The sequence below is a fragment of the Melitaea cinxia genome, chromosome 3 (assembly GCF_905220565.1).
Source record: "Melitaea cinxia chromosome 3, ilMelCinx1.1, whole genome shotgun sequence".
Taxonomy (NCBI): Eukaryota; Metazoa; Arthropoda; class Insecta; order Lepidoptera; family Nymphalidae; genus Melitaea; species Melitaea cinxia.
In genome coordinates, this window is record NC_059396.1 from 6,887,827 (window position 1) to 6,910,039 (window position 22,213).

At 31.9% G+C, this 22,213-nt stretch overlaps 2 protein-coding genes across 2 annotated transcripts; both read left to right on the forward strand.

Annotated features, from left to right (window-relative positions):
- Window positions 1–2,417: 2,417 nt before the first annotated feature.
- Window positions 2,418–18,406, forward strand: LOC123669354 (venom dipeptidyl peptidase 4-like). Its single transcript, XM_045602961.1, has 13 exons — window positions 2,418–2,560; window positions 7,014–7,164; window positions 8,795–8,886; window positions 9,445–9,522; window positions 10,749–10,801; window positions 11,048–11,238; window positions 11,569–11,738; window positions 11,816–12,460; window positions 13,130–13,355; window positions 13,777–13,927; window positions 14,581–14,741; window positions 16,851–17,056; window positions 18,078–18,406. Exons 1-13 carry the CDS (start codon window positions 2,558–2,560, stop codon window positions 18,171–18,173), a joined length of 2,223 nt encoding a protein of 740 aa, XP_045458917.1. The 5' UTR covers window positions 2,418–2,557; the 3' UTR covers window positions 18,174–18,406.
- A 776-nt stretch (window positions 18,407–19,182) lies between these two features.
- Window positions 19,183–21,910, forward strand: LOC123669743 (spermine oxidase-like). The gene is made up of 3 exons (XM_045603334.1): window positions 19,183–19,208; window positions 19,474–19,680; window positions 19,842–21,910. The coding sequence occupies exons 1-3, from the start codon at window positions 19,183–19,185 to the stop codon at window positions 21,190–21,192; spliced, it is 1,584 nt and encodes a 527-aa protein (XP_045459290.1). The 3' UTR covers window positions 21,193–21,910.
- The last annotated feature ends 303 nt before the right edge of the window (window positions 21,911–22,213 follow it).

Here is a 22,213-nt window from a genome sequence, read left to right on the forward strand (position 1 = left end):
AGTAGAGCAAAATTCTTCGTTTAATGCCGTCTTAATATGAACGTAGATAAAAAATACATAGAAAATTAGTAATTGAATAGTTATTAATTTTAAATATTACATTGAGTTTTTCATTACGAAAAATTAGTTTCATAACTTTTTTTTTCTATATTTTAACTTAACTTTATTATATTAAGTATTTAATATAAACTAACTGGTATAAATGCTAGATTTTAAAACCTTTAATAACCCTTTGAGAGAACAAATTTGTAACATACATGTGTGTGTTCTTTAAACGTTTATTTAAAATAAAAATTGCAGCAATATGTACCTATAAAGAAATAAATAAATAATTATTAAAAGTATAAAGCATGTCTGCGTGTGATGGATGCAAGAATGCTAGCAGCATTTCCTACTGAATACCTAATCCGATTCTCAGTGTACGAACCGACTTAAACTAATGAGTTGTAGTCATGGTGACATTATTATTGTTCAAATATAAAATTGAAAAAAAAAATGTATGTATACAAATTAATTGAATAACTTTAGTTACCTACTTATATTAGTACAAAATTTACGTCACTAAAAATAAAGGTGTGTGATGTGTCGGTAAAATAAAAGGTTGTACAGCGATTGTAGATAGTTTTGGGCTTACATATAATTTTTAGTCTGTTTTCAATAAAATTTGGTATCTATTTATTATTTTACTAGGTTTTGCCAATATATGATATTGACTACTGTCAAGTAGTCGCTTTAGTCGAAATCAGCTTCGAACATTACACATTTACAGATAATACATACTATTTACACTAAATAGTGTTCATCATTACAGCCTATACGGTCCACTGCTGGACATAGGCCTCCACAAGTTTACGCCAAAAATAACGTGAACTCATGTGTTTTGCCCATAGTCACCACGCTGGGCAGGCGGGTTGGTGACCGCAGTACTGGCTTTGTCGCACTAAAGACGCTGCTGCCCGTCTTCGGCCTGTGTATTTCAAAGCCAGCAGTTGGATGGTTATCCCGCCATCGGTCGGCTTCTTAAGTTCCAGGGTGGTTGTGGAACCTTGTTATCCCTTAGTCGCCTCTTACGACACCCACGGAAAGAGAGGGGGTGGCTAAATTCTTTAGTGCCGTAGCCACACAGCACAATATTTAGTGTTAATAATTTTTTAATATATTACGAATTATAAATAAAAGTGTAACTTAACAGTTACACATTTCTTATTTTTTTTTTGTTTAATGTGATGTATCTTGAAAAAGAAGAAGTATCTAAATTCGACTGTATTGTTTTTAATGTGTTACATTTATGATGTAACTTTTTCTGATTTTAATGATTCTTTTTATATTTGTGACTGGTGCTTGTCATGTGATCCCATATAAATTTGAGCGATATCTGACGAATAGTTTTTGAGTTATAGGTATCTAATAATATGAATTGTAGCTACTATTAATGTCGATGTAAATTAAAGTCGGATTTTTTTTCCAGAACAAACAATTATTTACAAAGAACATTTGGTTTGTGGCCTACAAAGTTTGAAATTGAAAGTATACATGGGTATTCATCGTATTTAGTATTTAGGACAACTGAATATCCGAAGATTAACTTTTTTACAATAATGCATTTATACTTTTATATATCAGGTACTGCATTATTTATTAATACTTTATTGTACATATAAAAAAACAATTTAAATTTATTTTTTCGACCTTACCGCATTCATATTATTAATGAATCTAAAATCTAATAACATAGATGATGGAACGCTAGTTTTCTACATTATTCATTTTCTAAGTTGCATAAAAACACCGAGAGTAAACAGAGTCAGTAGAACCGTAGTTTTTGTAGTAAAACCGACGGCACGAACACTATCACGCATCGTTGGAAAAAATATAAACATGTGGGATATGCGGTTAAACTTGTTAAAAATTGTAATAGATATGTTAAAACTGCATTGAGTATAATTTTCATATACATTTTCTAGATAATACTATTATGCTTTAATAATAATTTTATACTTTTAAAAACATGTTTACACAATTTTGCGCCTAATTTGTAATCAAAAGGTTTTAATTTTAATATGTAGGTAAGTAATATATTTATCTAATAGGGACCTTAATTTTTTTACAAAATAAAGTAATTGCATGAACCTACGATACTTAGGTATTTGAAGTTGCTTGTTCAAAAGTAGTCTTGAAAATTGAGGTTTATTAATCTGATTAATTTTCTTTCTACGTTATGAAACCTGTTTGAGTTTGTGAGCAAGCCTGATTATAGGCTCTAAAACAACTAGATACACATATATAAATTGTATAAAAATAACAGACAGATTTAATCTTCTCAAAAGAAAATCCTCTTATAAACCAAAACATCAAGTAATTGTAGGTCAAATTAAAAGTTCGCAAGCAATCCAGTGCGCGGGCGCAGTAAGCAGTTTACGTTTGTACCGCGTCGAGCGAACTCGTGCGTATAGTTTGATTGCCTAGTCGAGTGTGATGTGATCTGATTGGACCACTTAAATCATTGACAAGGAGTCATCCTTTTGTCCCGTGACCTGGGAGTATTTATTTACATAAAATGGTAAATTCAATGTTTTATACTTCTCCTTCATTGAGATTTACTTTCAATCATTATATTTATAACCACTTTTTTTATGGAAACAAAATAATGTCAAAATTACAATACTTGTTAAATAGTTATTTTAAACGAACAGTTCGTGATCATTCAATATAAACAATTTTAACTGTTACGTGTATTGATTATCAAAAGTACTCGCCTAATTTAATGGGATTGCTCATTGTTTGTTAACGTGATTGCAATTAAAATAGTGTTATTAAACAATTACTGAAGAGATAGGTGGTGTGAGAGAATAGATATTTAAAATTTAAATTTTAAGAGATTAATAAATTGTAAATGTTATTAAATTCTTTTATATAAGTTCATCTATTATGAAGGATATATTTACTTGAAGTTGGTCGAGTTGGGTGGCTTCCTGGTTTTTCCCAGAGTTAAATAAGTGTGGTTCCTTGGTTGATGATAAGATTTTGTTGATAAGATTTTTTTATACCATTTATTATCTTGAAATAAAATAAGTAAATAAGTAATAAATGTTTCATGTTAAATATAGAAAAAATAAGTGTTGTAAACGAAAAATTTAATAATCTAAAATTCGTAGCAGAAAAAAATAATGTAACTAATTTTTTTATAAAGACTAGCTGACCTGATCAGTCCTGTCTTGGAAACTGTCAATCGCGTGAAGTTTAAATAGAAAAATAAACAAACGGGACACTTTTACCACCTAGCCGCTAGCGGTATGATGATATACTTCATGATTTTTTTCTCATACATAGCAAATATACACAAATAAAGTGTGTGTGTAAGCTCGGAGAGTAAACTGAAATTTACTCCTCAAGAACTATTACCGAGATACCTGTTCAATAATAATAAATTTCTAAAATCAAAACATAAATAAATAGTTTTACTATTATTATTATTTATTCACTATTATTTATTACTATTTATTTACTATTCGTATCGGTATAGTAAATGCTGATATACTGTTATCTGTATATATATCTTACATTAACATAGAAGTGCTGTAAAACATCGTCCTCAGCGTCACTGAGTGTCAGCGTCAGTGTGCGTTGGCGTTAGTTGTTTCACACGATTTTACTCCCCATATTCTTTTCAATACCCCCCTTATATCTTTTCAGTAAGTAAAATTTCATGAAAATTGATTGAGCGGTTTTGGTAAAGTGTGACCACAAAGACCTTGAAACGAGATTTTTATGCATTACATTTAGAATTTACAAGTATTAATTTTAATTGATTCATAATATTAGATAATGGTTGTAACGATATCCGTTTCGATATAATGGCTGCTTACGCTTTTATTTATTTTATTAGCTGCGCCACGCGGTTTCACCCGCATCATTTCCGACCTCGTGGGGTAGTAGAAATAAAAAGTAGCCTATGTGTTATTTTAGACCTCAGCTATCTATGTACTAGGTTTCATTAAAATCAATCCAGTAGCTTTTGTGTAAAAGAGTAACAAACATACATACCTACATACGTTCATACAACATTCGTCCTCTGTAGAACTACGCATGATCTAGACACATATGTATATTTTGTACATTTTTTTTTCTGTCTAAATGAATGTCAATTAACTATTTAATTTTAATATTCAGAATAATTATATATTATGAAATCCATTAAAATTTTAATTTAGATTGATTGAATTATTAAATAGTAATTGATCGAAATATATTTATTAAAAGATATTATGTACCAACCACCGATTTAAATTTTCACTGTGGTTTGAAAATTTAAATGTTCAAAAATATAACTATACTCAGATTTTATTAAATGAATTAAAAATATCAGTACTATTAATCATTTAGGATTTTCGATCTAAAGTAATATTTTAAAGCTGAAGAGAAAACTCTTGTATTGTGTCACGCGTTAATCTCAGTAACCAGAATAGAATAGAATTCGCAACAGTAGACTTCGAATTGAAAAATTATTTTATTGTTGGATACATCGACCATTTATTGAGGGATTATATAGACTTTATTCCATCAAGCTATGAGAAATTAGAAGGATTTTATGGATTCTTAATGAAAAATATTGTTAAAATGGGAACAGATTTCTTTTGAGCGCAAGCGTGGTAGCGTGAGTTAGCAATAGCAGTTGAGCATTACAACTGCACGTGGAAACTAGTCTAAAGTATATTATATTTATAAGCCTCTCATATATATATAAGTCATTGAGATTTGTATAAGAATCCTATAATTAAATGATAAATTATTGAGATTTTTTGCTATGATAGAATTCAATGCAATAAACTCATCTCAGGAAAGACAATACATATTACACACCTATTGTTTATTGTTAATAGCAGATATTTCACTCAGTCACACATAAAGACCTTCTTAAAATAAAAATAAAATACTCAATTGTTAATCTGTGGCGATAACGTTTTTGCCCGTAATGTTGACTATTTATATACTTCGCAAATTTAGGGTTACAGATTTGAAAAAAATAATTGTGCCTTCTCTTTTAAACGTGAGATAGAATGTTTGGTAAATAATATTATAGTCCATAAAACATTAAGAAACAAGTAATAAAATTGGAGTTGTAGCCATAAATGTCAATTAAAAGTTATATATAAAAAACTGGTCACCATTATCATACATAAATGAAAAGCTGCCGAAGCCAAGAAGTACGTCTACAATAACTAACTAAACGTTTGGAATTTATATTACTGTCTATTTATATATACAGAAAAAAAATACCATGAAATTGTTCATTTTGCAGAGTTAATTTAAATAAAAATATTCAATAAAGATAGCCTAAGTTACTCCTTACTATATCAGCTATCTGCAGTGAAAGTCCCGTAAAAATCGGTCCACTCGTTTCAGAGATTTTCCGGAACAAACAGACAGGCAGACAGACAGATAGATAGAAAGACAAAAATTATAAAAATGTTATTTTAGTATATACCGAGTATACATCGATATGCATTTAGTAAAAAGCGGTTATTTTAATATAATGTTTTGTGTCCTATTGCTTCTTTTAGAAAAATTATTATTAGTTACAAGCAGCTAAATTTCAAATATGTTTTAAATTTAAGAGCTTTCTGAATATCATATATTCCGGGCATTAATTAACAAGATGCTGTTAATTTCAATTGTTGTTTTAATTATAACCATAAATAACAATTAATTGACTTTTATAAGTGTAACTAATCAATTTTATTAAACAAACAAAAAAAAAAGAAAAAGAAACAACGCGCGATAACTCTTGCGATACGTTAGCAATAAAGATGTATTTGTTCATGGTATTATTTTTTGTAAAAATTACACTAATCGAAATTATTTTGATTAAAATTGTTTGAGAAAAGTATTAATTTTTTTTGGCAAATCTATACAAATAAATAAAATGGTAGTATCTGTTTGTAATATTAAAATAACTGCATTTTACTACATAATACCAAAATATTTTTTTTATATATATTTTGTCTTTTTGTCTATCTGTTTGTCTGTCTGTTTTCCGGCTAATCTCTGAAACGACTGGACCTTGACGATGGACGATGGATTTTGACGGGACTTTCACTGGCAGATAGCTGATACAATAAGGAGTAACTTAGGCTACTTTTATTTTAGAAATTTATTCATTTTATATATATGCATATTGAAAAATAACTTTTTTGTTAAATTCCACGCAGACGAAGTCGCTCGCGGGCACAGCTAGTTTAATATATAAATTGTGCATGATGTGGATAAGCTGTAAAACTACATAATATTATAATATTAAGTATCTGTACTTATTTATTATTATTCTTAGCAATTTATAAAATACGGAGTTGGAACTAAATCTAATAAATAATAAGCTAAATCATTAATTATTATTTTGTAACTATTTTAAAAATATGTATAGTAAGTAGGTACGCACAAACATTTTATTTCTTAATTAGCATTATCTTTACTACTTAAAGATTCATTTTGTAATGTATTATGTTAAATATTTACTTTTGTACTGTGTGACTACGGTACAAAAGAATATAGCCACCCTCTCTCTTCCCGTGGGTGTCGTAAGAGGCGAATAAGGGATAACATAGTTCCGCTATGGAACCACCTTGGAACTTGAAAAGCCGACCGATGGCGGGATATCCATCCAACTGCTGGTTTTGAAATATACAGGCCGAAGACGGGCAGCAGCGTCTTCGGTGCGACAAAGCCAGCCCTGCAGTCACCAACCCGCCTACCCAGCGTGGTGACTATGGGCAACACACATGAGTTCACACTATTTTTGGCGTAAACTTGTGGAGGCCTATGTCCAGTAGTGGACTGTAAAGGCTGTAATGAATTTAATGATGTTAAATATTTAGTAAATATCTAAAGAAGAAGTTTTAAGCAAAATAAAGTATGGTTTTAAACTATTGTTGCAAATATTGCACAAAAATACATAAAATAATATATGGCTTAATATAAGATGAGTTTTATTTATTTTACGTTTATTTATGTTATAGGCTTGGCAAACAGTTTATTTGGCCTTGGCATTGGTTGTAACAGAATCCTTCGCATCTCCCCAAAGAATACAAAAGACATTTACATTAGAAGAGTTAGTGCCTTTGCAGGTTGACTTCTTTCCAGAAAGAGTTGCTGTTCAATGGATTTCAGGTACGAATAAATATGTGGTGAGAAAACGGTTACGTTATTAGTGAAAACTGTAACTAAATTTTATTGAGGTAGTGTACAGCACGATGTATCCTGCTCAAAATCTGGAGCAGGCCATCTGGGGAAGTACGGCTATCTTACAGAAGATCACAGCTAAATAATACTGCTTTCATGTAGTGTTGTGTTCCTATGGTGGGTAAGGTGACCAGAACTCCTGGAGATGGTCAGGGGTAGGGTTGGCAACGCGCTTGCGATGCTTCTGGTGTTGCAGTCGTTTATAGGCTACGGTAATCGCTTACCATGGTTACCAAGGTGGGCCCGTACGCTTTTTGCTGCCATAGTTGTATAAAAAAAATACATTAAAATACAGCAGTAAAATGTTATGATTCATGGTTTAATTAGCACATTTCTTCATAGTTTTTAGTTTGTTAAAACATTTAATATCAAAATGTAGCATTAATTTTCAATTGAAAATGAATACATATTTTTACAAACTACTTAATGAAAAACGTTTATGTTTTTTATGTGTATTTTTTAGTAAAACTAATGTAAAAATGTAACAAAACAAGTTATAATAACATATAGGTATGTTAGAACTCACTTCCTTTTTTTATAATATTTTAGTTATTTGCGCTCTGTAATACGTCTAGTGATTAAATTTTATTTATATGTGTAGGTATTATATGTGTACGTTTATGGAAATTCAAGAGGTAATTATCAACAATTATTATATTCATTTTGAAATTTGTAGAACTAGTATTTTCAGTTTCCTCTAATAAGTATTGGAAAAAATTGAATTCCTTTCAAATTAATTCTAATATAATGTAAATTTATTAAACTAAAACTAAAAAATTGTTTCTCTATTTTAAAATACTATATATTACAAAAATACAAAACAATGTAGTAGGTGGAATTGTGTAAACGTAATCGTGTTGGCTCGCAAACGAAAAAAAAAATCGACTTCAATTACATCGACCAGTAATACAACTATGGTCGACGAAAAAATAGTCAAGTAAATACACATTATTTGAGATAACTCAAAAGGTACTTGGCTGTTCTCGATTATATTTAACATGACAAGCACCATATTTCGAATAAAAAAGTATATGTATCAGCTCCGACGCACGACTGGAGTTTACTCCTTCAGATCGATTGTCTAAATAAGCACAAAAAGTCTCAGAAAAGATTAATATCATATCAAATGGTAAATAAACGAATCAAATAAAGTCACCTATTGATGATACGTTACAATGAGATGGCGTTATTAGAAATTGTCGTTACGACTTTAGACATTACGTGATAGATGGCGTTACGAGAAACGTAACGAGGTCATTTGATCAGTTGATTTTAGTTCTCATATTTTTTTTCATACTGGGCGTTTTATATGAAAATTATTATATAATAATTTTATTTTTAAGGAGTAAACTCCAAAAATTAATCATCAAAATGGGTCCAACCAGAAACAGTTATGAGGTAACACATAAAAAATACGATCGAATTAAGAACCTCCTCCTTTTTCCAAAACTAGTTTTGAAAGTACCCTACCAAATTAGTTTATTGACAAATGTAAAATGTGATTGTCAAATTTAAAAACAATAAATAAACTTTGTTAAAGAAATCGTGTACTTTTCAGATTCTGAGTACGTAGTTGTAGAGCCTGGTTTGATAAATAAGTATGACGCTGCAAAGGACACTTACGTTACGGTTCTGGATCATGCCGAACTTGTAAGTATTCAACTTATATTTGCTTGCTTCTTAACGATCGCATTAATTCTCATTTCTTCTTTGTTACAATTTATTAAAAACTAGCGAACTCGACAAACGTTTTGTTTTCTTGTGAACTGTCAAACGCTTTCTGAACTTGAAATAATAGTTACGTTTTCTAAATTATTTTTGACTGCAATAGGCTAAAGTGATGAAGAACCTTTTAAAATGTATTTAAAAAATTGCCAAAGCCAAGTTGGCACAGCCGTTCTCGAGCTTTGCGCTTAGCAATATATTTAGTGATTCATTATTATTGAAGTAAAACTTCTTGACCCACGCTTGACTTGGGGAGTAAGCTAGTAAAAGCGTGACGAGAGCATAACGAAAAGTGTGATCGGGTGAGGCGAACGGAAGTTGAAAGAGAGATATAAGTTAGTGAAGATAGAAAGAGAGAGTTACGTTTTGTATATTACTGTAGGGGTAATTAAAGAAGTTTTACTTCAGTCGTGAGGTGTAACACACTGAACGAATTTTTTTTTTTTTTAATTGAGATGTGTTCATTACATGTTTTTGTTACAGTTCAATTTAAGCCGCTTCTCAGTGTCATCATTTTCAAATGATCAGAAATATTTATTGATGACAACAAATAAAAGAAAGGTATGATTATTTATATGACAGGTCACACTGTAAGAGTTATAAAAATAAAGTGCGTGCGTACAAAGTACACATGTCAGGAGTGAAACTTTTTTGGCAAACTAATTATTAATTCTCGTTTATATTTTTAAAAATCTAATCGCCATGGACAAAAGCGTTGCCGTTTCATCAACATGTTGCCGTTCCATCAAAACATTGCCGTTTCATCCGTAACAATTTTCCCCTCATGCGCATAAAGAAGTTTCACTTCAAAAAGCACGTGCGTCAGTTCCGACGCGTGAACGAAGTTTACTCTTGAGAAAGATTACCGATGTCGATGTGAATTGAAGTCTGTATTATTTTCATTTGCAAGCAAACACAATTATTAATATTTAACAGTACAGATATAATAATTCTTTATCAACTAATTAAATAATCATCAGTATTATAAATATGTATTAAGAATTCAAAACGTGGAACACAAGCGTGCACAATAAAATACCATTAAAAATTAAAATTCATTACTCGTATCTTATAGATACTATATAAAGTTGTGTACATCTGCTTACTACATAAATATTTCCTAAATTAGGCTTCTGCTTTGGCAAAGTGCGAGATGACATTCGAGCGAGTAGTTTTGCTTTTGGAAAATTTACTATTTGATTTTTTGTGTGCTTGCGGAACATGAAACATTATTTTATAGCCGTACATAATATAATTAGTGGTAACACGATAAGAAATACAAATTTTAAAACATTTGTACTTCAATAAATTTTCGATTCGGTAATTAAATGGAAGTGATGTGATTGGATTCTAAATAGTTATTCTACTTTAAGTTTTTGCATGAAAATATTATCACCATGAAAACTAAAGCAAATGGTATCTTAGCTGGATGTTGACTTTTTATTGGAGTGAAGCTCTTTCAAATCGTTGTGATTTTAAGCTCGATGAAACCAAAAATGTTTCACGATAAAGAAAGAAACACATAAATGTATAGGATAGAATGATATGGAATACGTTAACGTTCAAAACGCGTAAGCGATGCGTTTTCCATGGCGCTTACGATCTTTTTCACGAGACCATGATCATCATCTATAGGACCAATCGCAAACAGCTTTCTAAGATTTTTCAGAAGTTTCACTTCTGCCGTGTGTTAAATGCACACACACACTTTTTTAACTTTTGCTTATATAGCCTGACTTCTTCTGCTTATGTATATGCGAAGAGACAATACAGACCCTTAATTTCAGGTATATCGTTATTCAAGCATAGCGGAATACGCGGTGTATGACCTTGAAAAAAAGTGAGTATATTAAAGCAATTTTTATAAACAAATTTTCATAATTTATTTCGTATTTAAATGTATTTAGAGAATTACTTTCTAAATTAATTCTATTTAAACTAATAACATTTTTGACAACTTACAATAACAAGAATACAAAATGTACTTCGACAATATGTACTAATGATTCGAATCCTTTGAAATTGTTAGCAACATGTAACACCAAAAGTTTACCTCTAAACGATAATAGCAATGTTTACTTAACAGGTCTATTGCTCACATTGGTAATGGCTCTCTACAAGTAGTGGTATGGGGCAATGATCACGCACTAGCGTTTGTTCAATATAACAATGTCTTTTACGTACCTGATGTCGCTAAGCCTGACGAAATCATACCGCTCACTGTTGACGGGGTAGTGGGCAATATATATAATGGTGTCACGGATTGGATTTATGAAGGTAAGTCTAGAATTAATTATTACATATATTTCTTTTATAATATATAGAATTGAATAAAGATATAGGTTTAAGATTTTAGATTAACATGGTTACTTCTATAAGGAAAATTATTCGAAAACGGGATATTTACCAAGTACGAAGTACATCCGCTGGAATTTAACTCGCTATCGCGCGCTATCGCTGCAAGAATAACGTAAAACTTAGTCAAATGCCTGTACAATAATATATGAAAAATGTGTGTTCAGCGAAATGCCGACCTTAGAAAGTCTCTTTCATTCATAAAATTACTCAAACATTCAAATTATAGATTTTTGATTGTTCCAATTACAGAGGAAGTGTTTAATGCTGCGGAAGCGATGTGGTTCTCGCCTAACGGAACCTACTTGGCCGTGGCTTCTTTTAATGACACTCAAGTGGAATCTGCGGTTTACCCTTACTACGGTGAAAGTTCTGAATTTGACAACCAATATCCTTTGATGATTCATTTCAAATATCCGAAGGTTAGTTTGAAATTACTAGCTTTTTTTTTCATTAAATTTATTTTGTTTACTATTATAAAATGTAATTGAATTGTCAGGCAGGTCGAACTAATCCTGTCGTTCAACTGCGAGTATTTAAGTTGAAGGAAAAGAACATTGAATCTATGGTCATACTTCCTCCTGTTGATATTATCGGCCCAGATCACATTTTGGGAAGAGTAAACTGGGCCACAGATGAAAATTTAATTTTACTGTGGTTGAACAGACGACAGAATGTAAGCGTTTTAGTTAATTGTGATTTGACTAGAAACGAATGCAATATCATGAAACACGAAACTGAGCCGAATGGATGGATTGAAGTCCGTGAAATTTTCTTTGACAAAACTGGAACGAAAATGTTGGAAATTCAACCACTACCTTACGGGGAACAGAGATTCATGCATCTTGGTCGTTTCGATTTTAATACAATGCAAACTGAAGATTTAACGCCTGGAAATTCAACAACTACCGAAGTCTTAGGATGGAATTTGGATACCGATACTGTATATTATATTGTATCACCAGGAATGGAACCTTGGAAGAGACAACTATGGGCAACTTCTAAAGGAAAAGCAAAATGTGTTACTTGTAATAAGCCACATTGTCATGACGTCGATGCGGCATTCTCACCTAGTGGTAGTTACGCGATTGTATCTTGCAGCGCTTTAAATGTCCCAGCTGTAACTTACTTTTACACTAGTGAGGTAAGTAGAATAAAGCTATTTTATATCGTCGATGACGGTTTGGCGCAACGGTCACAATACTGACTGTACAACTAGTGGTTGGGTTCGATCCCCGCACATGATAAAGATTTATATTGGCTATAGTTTGTCGTGGTCTAGGCGTTTGTGCTTGTGTATTGTATGTGTTTCCGGTTCCCTGACAAAGGAGAAAATCCTACTGGGAGCCGTTGACTGTGAAGCGTTTATTTAATTATTATTACTAGTGGTCGCCCCCAGTGGTCGAAATTCGACCATAAATAAAAATTTAAATTAAAGAAAATCAAAAAATTATGAAAATAAAGAACCTTTTTTAAATATTTTCAATTGACTACAGACTGACAATCAACAAAAGAGTGTATATAATATGCGTCTGTGTGTGTCAAATAAATAGTAGTGTGTGTAATGTTTTCTTTATTGATATAATGTATTTTTTAATCATAGTTTTACAAAAATATTAGTATTCTGCACTCCTTCTCTATATAAACTATAAGTGTACGAAATTTCATACTCCTCCATCCGCGCAATTTTCGTGAAAAAGGGTTTGTTTCACATATTAATATATAGATTTGAAAAAGAGATTAAAACTTATTATCTTTTAAGATTGCAACATTTTAAGAAAGATTGGATTTTAATTTTCTTTTTTAATTTCAGACGGATACATTTAAAACACTAGCAGATAATTCAAGGTTAACTACGAAATTGAAACAATATAAACTGCCAATGGTTTTGTTCAATGTGATAACATTAGGCGAAAAATTAAGGGCACATATTAAATTGCTTTTACCTCCAGAAATGGAAAAAGACAAGAAATATCCAATGATAGTGAGATTATATGCTGGACCTGGAACATCAAGAGTTAGAGATAGTTATGATTTAGGTATTTATATATTTTGATATAAGCAAGTGGACTAAATTTTACTGTAACAGCCTATTCCTGTCTCAATGCTAGTCAAAGCCTTTTATTTGCATTTTATTTCGGAATATGAAGATTTCCTCATGAATTTTTTAATCAAAAATTATACCACGAATAAAAAAAAATGCATTGAAGTAAATATTTACCTGCTCTACCTTCATTTTTTTACCTGATTGTGTGGCTTAATCACGGGACCATCTCAGCTCATGAATATAAACCCTTTGTGACGTAATTAAACAATGTGACTGTAAGGAATTTTCGAGAATATTCATGTGCATGTTTATTGATAATTGCTTTTAATCAAAGTGATTTTGCAGATTTTAATAAGATTCTGAAATGTTGTCATGTGTTACGCTACATGAATTTTCTTCTGGTTTACTTTCAGAATATTATAGTATGTACTTGAGCAGCAATCGAAGTTTCATAGTAGCGTCCATTGATGTACGAGGGTCGGCTGTAATGGGAGTTGAGGCGCTGCACGCCGTAAACGAAGCTCTCGGGACAGTGGAAATTACTGATACCTTAGACGCGATAAGGTAGGAATTAGGAAATCGTCTTTTTAACCAACTTCCAAAAAAGGAGGAGGTTCTCAATTCGATTGTATTTTTTTTAATGTATGTTAGTTACTTCAGAACTATTGACTGGGTGGACCGATCTAGATTAAAAAATTTTTTATCGAAAGGTGGTGCGTGTCATTTTGTCCCGTGTAAATTTATTTGAGATCTAACAACTACTTTTTAAGTTATATCTAATAATGCGTTACTACTGGGTGTACCGATTTTGATGATTTTTAATTTAATCGGAAGCTGGTGTTTATCATGTGGTCACATTTAAATTTCATCGAGATCTCATTACATCTTTTTGAGTAATCTTTGATAACGCGCATTTACTTGACTATTTTTTCATCTAACTACGTTACGTTGTATTACTTGTCGATGTAATCGAAGTGGGTTTTGTTTTCGTTTGTTAGCAAACACAATTATATATATAAATATGTATTGTTTGTATTAATGTATTACGTTTAATAAATAAATAGATAAATAATATTAATGTCAATCGCTACCTGCTAATGTAATTAAAAAGAGTTAATAAGTTAAAAATTTGAGATTATTTACACACGATCACATTATTTTTTGATATTGTTGATTATGCAACGTTTGTATAATTATCAGTATATTTAATTTAACAGGCAATTATTGAAAATGCACTCATTCATTGATCCCCACCGCGTTGGCGTGTGGGGATGGAGTTACGGTGGGTACGCGAGCACCATGATGCTGATCAAGGACGAGGAGAAGACCCTCGCGTGCGCAGCTGCCGTCGCGCCCGTCACCTCCTGGCTGTACTATGGTAATAATTAATAAATTTATCCGTATATAAATGACTAGCTGAGCTCCGCGGTTTCACCCGCATATGATAATATAATATAGCCTATAACCTTCCTTGTTAAATTTCCTTGTAAAATTCAAAACCAGTAGTTCCTAAGATTAGCTCGTACCAACAAACAAACGCTTTAGCTTGACCTTTAAAATGAGTAAAAAATAGCGGTTACCATGGGAATTATTAGCGGTTACCACCATTACAGCTTTGGTTTCCCGTTCACATATCGATTATTAACCAACTTCAAAAAAGGGGGAAGTTCTCAATTCGACTGTATTTTTTATGTTACCGCATAACTTTTACTGAGTATACCGATTTTATGATTGTTTTTTAATCGAAACCTGATGATTGTGTGGTTTAAATTTGCTCGACATGTGACGAATAGTGTTTGAGTTATCCCTCATTATGTGCATATATTTTACTATGCGTGTTGATATCAATTGAAGTAGTTTTTTTTTGTTTGATTAAAAGTATAATTACTTATTTTTTATACGAACCTAGTCCTGACTATCATCCTTATCTTAACAAAAATCCTAAGATTTATTGAATTTGATGCAGTCATTCGGAAGTATGTGCATATGAGCTGTCTTTTTCTTGTATTAAATTTTAACTTTTTAAATTGTTGCCCTAGCCAAGAGAATACTTTTTTTTTGTTTAAAATCGTTTGTTAAAAAAATATTTAACACGAATGTCATGGATAAATTAATAAATTACATTTTATTATCTGTAATGTTATGAATGCAGATTCGTGATTTTAGTTCATTAATTCTAGACTGTAGAAAGTACACGTTTTATGTTTTTTTGTGATTTTAATTACGATACGTATGATAAGGAAAGGCAGGCATAATTTCAATCCAGATAAAACACTTTCTACTAATCCGTTTTTAGGTATTTCGTGTTAATTCTTGAAAACTTATTAAAATAAATCAAATTTACGTAAACAAGTTTTTTGGGAACATTTCACTGATAGATATTAACAAAAATCGCTCATCATATTCATAATAAAATATTATTCAAATAATCAAGTTAATCTTTTATAATAAGAATAAAAAGACCGATATCATTTGTATTATAGGTTGACTTATTGTATGATAGAGTCCTAAATAGGTACATATGGATTGCATAAAAAAATAAGCAGCCTAATTTTATTATCGGAATTCGTTTAACTCTGAAACAAGGGTCAACATTATTGGTCTCTTGTAAGTTAATATTTTTATTTAAAATTTTAATTCCGTCAATCGTATGTAGTTGTTAAATTTTAAATAAAACAACTTTTTTCTGAACTGATCATATGAAGTTACGTACTCTGGCAATGAGGTCGACGTAATAATACATAACGTATTGTGTGTAATAACCGGCTCGAAGGATTATGTAAATTGGCCCAGAAACCTCGAAATTGCCAGTATTTGTAGGTATGTATATACATGCAAAAATAATCATTTTTATTTTAAGGCAGTATGAGCCTTATATCAGACTAACAATAAGCATTTTGTGGTGAGCCTTATATAAGACTAAAACTTTATAAAAATAATTAAAAAGTTGGAAAATTAGTAAATATAACTAAATAATTTTTATGTAAGCTATATCTAAGTTGTTAAAGTAAAATAAATGAATAAAAGGATACTTATAATAACGTCAAAAATTGTATAGACTAGTTAAGAAATCAATTTTACTATAATACGATAGTAGTACATACGTTCAACTTTAATTGAAATGTCATGAATTTAAACCTATGTACTTACGTCTTCTAAATTTTTAAGCGTTTAATTGCTTAAAATCAAATTTTGTACTCTGTTGTTACAAAACAGATAAATTCCCAATACATAGCTACTGACTCTAATATTATTTGTCTAGCTCGTTGGCGCAGTTTGTCCTACTCTGCTTTTTGCTCCAGAGGTTGTGGTTTCTATTCCCGCCCTGAATCTAAGTGTAATATATATTTATATGTATATATAGGTATTTTATTTAGTATATCAACCGGTTGCTAGCTAAAAGTCAGGTATTAAGTTGCTTACCTTAGGAACAAACAACCGTATGTGTTTCTTAAACATTTTTTCATATTAAGTTTTTGTTATACAGATTCAATTTACACGGAGCGGTACATGGACACTCCAAAAAACAACCCAAAGGGTTACGAGAACTCAGATCTGATGAAAGCGGCTGAGAAACTGCGCGGGCGCAAGTACCTGATCGTGCACGGTACTGGCGATGACAACGTTCACATCCAACACAGCATGCAACTGGCTAAAAGGTTACAAAGAGCTGACATAGCCTTTGAGCAAATGGTAATTTTTTATATATTTTTGAATATTATATACTTTGAATTATTATTGATAAGATATAACACCTGATCCGGCGACATCGTAGGACCAAATATTTTTTCGTAAAATTATGAATATATATGTTTTATATAAATCTTGTTTTCGTAATAACGAATATCATTTAAGATATGCAATTTAATGGTGTAGTCTGGAAATTAAGCACGTACGTACAATTCGACGAATCGTTATTTTATTTATGTAGATAGCGATCTCTACAAGGCTACGTGTTATAACTATTATGGCAGACCATTTGGAATATTCAAGTATTTGTTTGTTTTTTTTTTTTTTTTTTAAATTGATAGTATTCTTGTCTATTATTTTTTTAAAGTAATCTTGTTACGTCCACCAAACAGTTTACTTTTTAGCCTAAGTAATAACCTTGTAAAACTTATCATTTCGTTTATATTGTTTTTATATTTTTAATCTGATAACACAAAAGTAATTTATTGTTTATATTTTATTTATTAGCATTAAAAAAGAAAAAATTATGATTTTTTGTAAGTTGTATATCGAGGTGGGGTGGGTACCGCAGGAAATTAGCTGCTTAAAATATAGAGCAGCCCAACTGGGGTAATATCTCTCCCTCACAGAACGCTTCAGCTTTTAATATCCCACAGCTGGGTATAGGCCTCTTTCTCCATGTAAGAGAAGGATCAGAGCTTATCCACCACGCTGTTCCAAAGCGAGTTGGCAGATTTTTAAGATTAAAAATACTATGTGTCGTCATCATCAAAATCATCACTTCAGCCTATCGCAGTCAACTGCTGGACATAGGCCTCCACAAGCTCGCGCCGAAAATGGCGTGAACTCATATGTGTTACCGCCGTTGTGTCATTGGTGACCGCAGTACAGCAGCAGCAGGCTTTGTCGCACCGAAGACGCTGCTGCCCGTCTATACGTATATATATATATATATATATATATATATATATATATATATATATATATATATATAAAACTTCTTATAAATTCTTTTTTTTTTCAGAGTTACACTGACGAAAATCATTCCTTACGAGGTGTGAGTCGACACTTCTATCACACTTTGGAACACTTTTGGACTGAGTGTTTTGACGATAACTGAGAGTATTACTTAAAGTACAATTAAAGACTGTGATTACTGACTAATATAGTTTGTTACTCTAATTTTATTTATTATGTGACATTCATACAAGATGTATAAAAATAAATTTATATTTTAATACCACTTAAATGATGTTCCAATCATATGTATGTAAAATGTAAGTAAGCTCACAAAGATATGTAAGAATGTGTCTATCAAGAATGGTAATAAAAATAAATAGATTTTTATTTTTCTTTTGCTTGTTATAAATTTGTATAGTAAATTATTTTTTCCTAGAACTTATTTTTCAACATGCTGTGTATAAAACTAGTCTGCTTTAGACCACACAACTGAAGTAAAATTTCTTTAGCTCCATCTAACTTATATCGACCTTTCAACTTCTGTTTATCTCGCCCGATCACACTTTTCGTAACGCTGTCATCACGCATTCACTTACCCCAAGTCAAGCGTGCGTAAAGAAGTTTTACTTCAAAAATACCAGCGTGGCATATTCAAACACAAAGGTCAAGGACACCTGTCGGAAGTTTGTTCTTGAATATAGCATTTTTATTTTTCTTAAAACAAATAATAAATATTGCTTTTGAAAGCCAGTTACTAAAAAGTAGTTTAGTAACTAAATCATGTCATTCATCATTACAGCCTATACAGTCCACTGCTGGACATAGGCCTCCACAAGCTCACGCCAAAAATAACGTGAACTCATGTGTTTTGCCCATAGTCACCACGCTGGGCAGGCGGGTTGGTGACCGCAGTACTGGCTTTGTCGCACCGAAGACGCTGCTGCCCGTCTTCGGCCTGTGTATTTCAAAGCCAGCAGTTGGATGGTTATCCCGCCATCGGTCGGCTTCTTAAGTTCCAAGGTGGTAGTGGAACTGTGTTATCCCTTAGTCGCCTCTTACGACACCTTACGACGACAACTAAATCATGTGATTTATGATAAAAATAATTATAAAGAACAAAAGAAAAAAAATCCTGTAATAAGTTTTTTATTAAAAAAAAGTATAGGAGTATGTATAGGAAACAAAATAATAATAGGTTTGTATTTATGTTATTTGCTTCTGTATAGTTGGTTAACTGTATAAAGGAAAATAATTTGAAATAACTCAAACCATATGTGACGTTGACAACAGAATTTCAAAAAGAAACTTTTAGCTGTAAATATGAAAATTATCAGTAAAAATAATTTTCGACAAATAATAAAATGGCAAAGAATTGTAAAAAGAAGGTAAAATTGATTGCGATCTTAGGTTTTTTTCTTATACTGAGACTTAGTGAGAAATATATATACAAATTGGTCTAGGCTGACAGACAAAACACCCACACCGTTCCATTGCGGTCCGGATATGGAAGATCGCGGAATATGCCCCGTGGATCCCTGCGACCCTGACAAATGTTTTCCTGAACCTCGTGTTGTAATAGTTGGAGCTGGTATGGCTGGACTTTCTGCTGCAGCGAGGCTTTCTGAACGTGGCATCAATAACATTGTTGTATTAGAAGCTTATGAGAGGTATAAAAGCTATTTAGCTGAGAAATAATTATTTTTTGATAGTTTTTTTTATTTAATAGTTTATTTATTTTATTTCAATGCCACATAAAGAAATATTTATTGTTATTTTAATTAACTTATAATTGTAACCAAAAATATTAGCGGTGATATTTTACTTTTAGACCGGGTGGTCGAATACATTCTTGCTGGTTGGGTGACATAGTAGCTGAATTAGGAGCTGAAGGAAAGTCAGAAAATTTCTCTTCTCACCCAATTTATTCCATGACTTCCAATGAAACTCCACCTCGTCCTGGAATACCAGGAGCTGATCAGCCACGAGGACTTTTTAAAAAATCTGTGTCTGAAAATATGGCACTTCCGCCAACTATAACCGCTTATTATAAATTTCGTCAGATTGAAGAAGAAGCTGCAAACATTTTTTGCCTTGGTGGAAACAAACAACACGGCTCGTTGATAAATTTTATGAGCCTTCGAATCCAACAGGAGTTACATGAATATCCATTAGAACATCAGCACTATGCGGCAAAAATAATGTTCGGTCTAACTCACATGTTACGAGCACGATGTGGTGACGATACAGCGATGCTATGTGCTGATCATTCAGGATGTTATATGAATATGCCCGGTGGGGAGGTACGAGTTCCATTAGGTTTGGTGGGTATACTGGCACCTCTATTGAGACAGATACCAGAAGGAGTAATTCGTTACTGTAAGCCAGTTAATTGTATTTATTGGGGTACATGTCAGAAGTCAGGTTATCGTGCAACAGTATGTACCACTGATGGTGAAGAGTTTCCTGCTGATTATGTAATTATAACGGTTTCTATAGGAGTACTGGGTGCTAACTCTACAAAAATGTTTTGTCCAGCTCTTCCAGCATCAAAAATTGATGCACTAAGATGCTTAGGGTTTGGTTTTTGTAATAAAATTTACTTGGAGTACTGTCGACCGTTTTGGTTTTGGCACAAAGGTGATATAAATTTCAAATACAGTCCCAATGAATTAATGAGTCGAACTGATTGGACTCGTGGAATCAGAAAATTACAGGCAGTACCTACAAGTAAACATGTGATAAGCGCATCGGTTTTGGGAAAAGAAGCTTTAATGATGGAAGGACTTTGTGATAGAGATGTAGCTGAAGGAGTAACAGATCTTTTACGAGAATCATCAGGAAATAAATGTATACCTTATCCTATAACGGTATTACGATCTCGTTGGGCTTCCGACCCTTATTTTAATGGTGCTTTTTCCTATGAATGCCAGTGCTCAAATGGTCAAGTTCAGCGAGCTTTAGCTTGTCCTCTACCCGGGCCTTGTGAACCAGTTCCACCAATTCTTTTATTTGCGGGAGAAGCAACAGTGCCTGGTCACTTTGCAACTATTGATGGAGCAAAAGTAAGTGGAATAAGAGAAGCCGAAAGAATCGTACAACTGACAGTTCGATTTAAAGGACCACCACTTCCGGCTACACAGTCTGTCAATACTAAAATGTCATTACGTTGTAAGGCATGAATCAAAAGTTTGCTTAACAAATAGAAATGAAAATAAATATTAAATATTTTTTTATAATTTTGGGCATTCTTTATTTTTGATATACAAATGTATCATTTAGTATTTCTCTGTACCTGAATGTAAAAAAAATAATGTACAATTATATCGAAATATTATTATAGTGCCCGGCGATAAACATTGCCTACCGAACTTTGAAAAGAGACAATTGGCTATAGTTTCAGTTGCATAGAGCGTTGTTTCAGGCACACACTCACTATGTAATATTTTGCCAGTCGTTGCTTAAGTGTGATAGAGTACAATCGCCTCCAGTTAAAAATATATACAAAGGTTATTAGTACCATAAAATTTAAATAATTTACGAGTTGTGTTATGGTATCTTTAAGAAAGAGAGAAACCTTTACAAGATCAATTGCGAGAAATCATCTTCGATATTTATAAATGTTTTGTTACCGTACCCTCAAGATTAAAAAAAAAAATGACGATGAAAATAAAAGTAATAATTTTGAAGCAGTTCAAAAACGAGTTGCCAGTGCCAATGGAATTTCACGAAGATCTTTGAACAATTTCATAAACGGAGTCAATACTGAACACAAACTATATTGCTATTATGTTCAGCACTCCGAAAAAAGAGACCAAAAAACCTTTCCGTTTAGATGATTGATGATTTCATTATGATGTAACTACTAGTGTATAAATAAATATGTAAACATGATGTGAACATGCTTTTTTATTTTATTTTACTCCAACGTAAAAAAAGTACTTACAGAAAAAAATTGTGTATTTTATACAGAGGATTTTTACGAAACTTTCACTGGCAGGTAGCTGATGTAATAACGCGCAACTTAGGCTAGTTTTATTCTAGAAATTTATTTACTTTGTAACTCTGCGAACTGAATAATAATTTTATTTAAATTCCACGCGGACGAAGTCGCGGGCTCAGCTAGTACTATACATGATAGCATAGTCTAGATAATTTTACATCTCTCATGTTCGGTAAGCAGGTTCTTATTACCTCCAAATG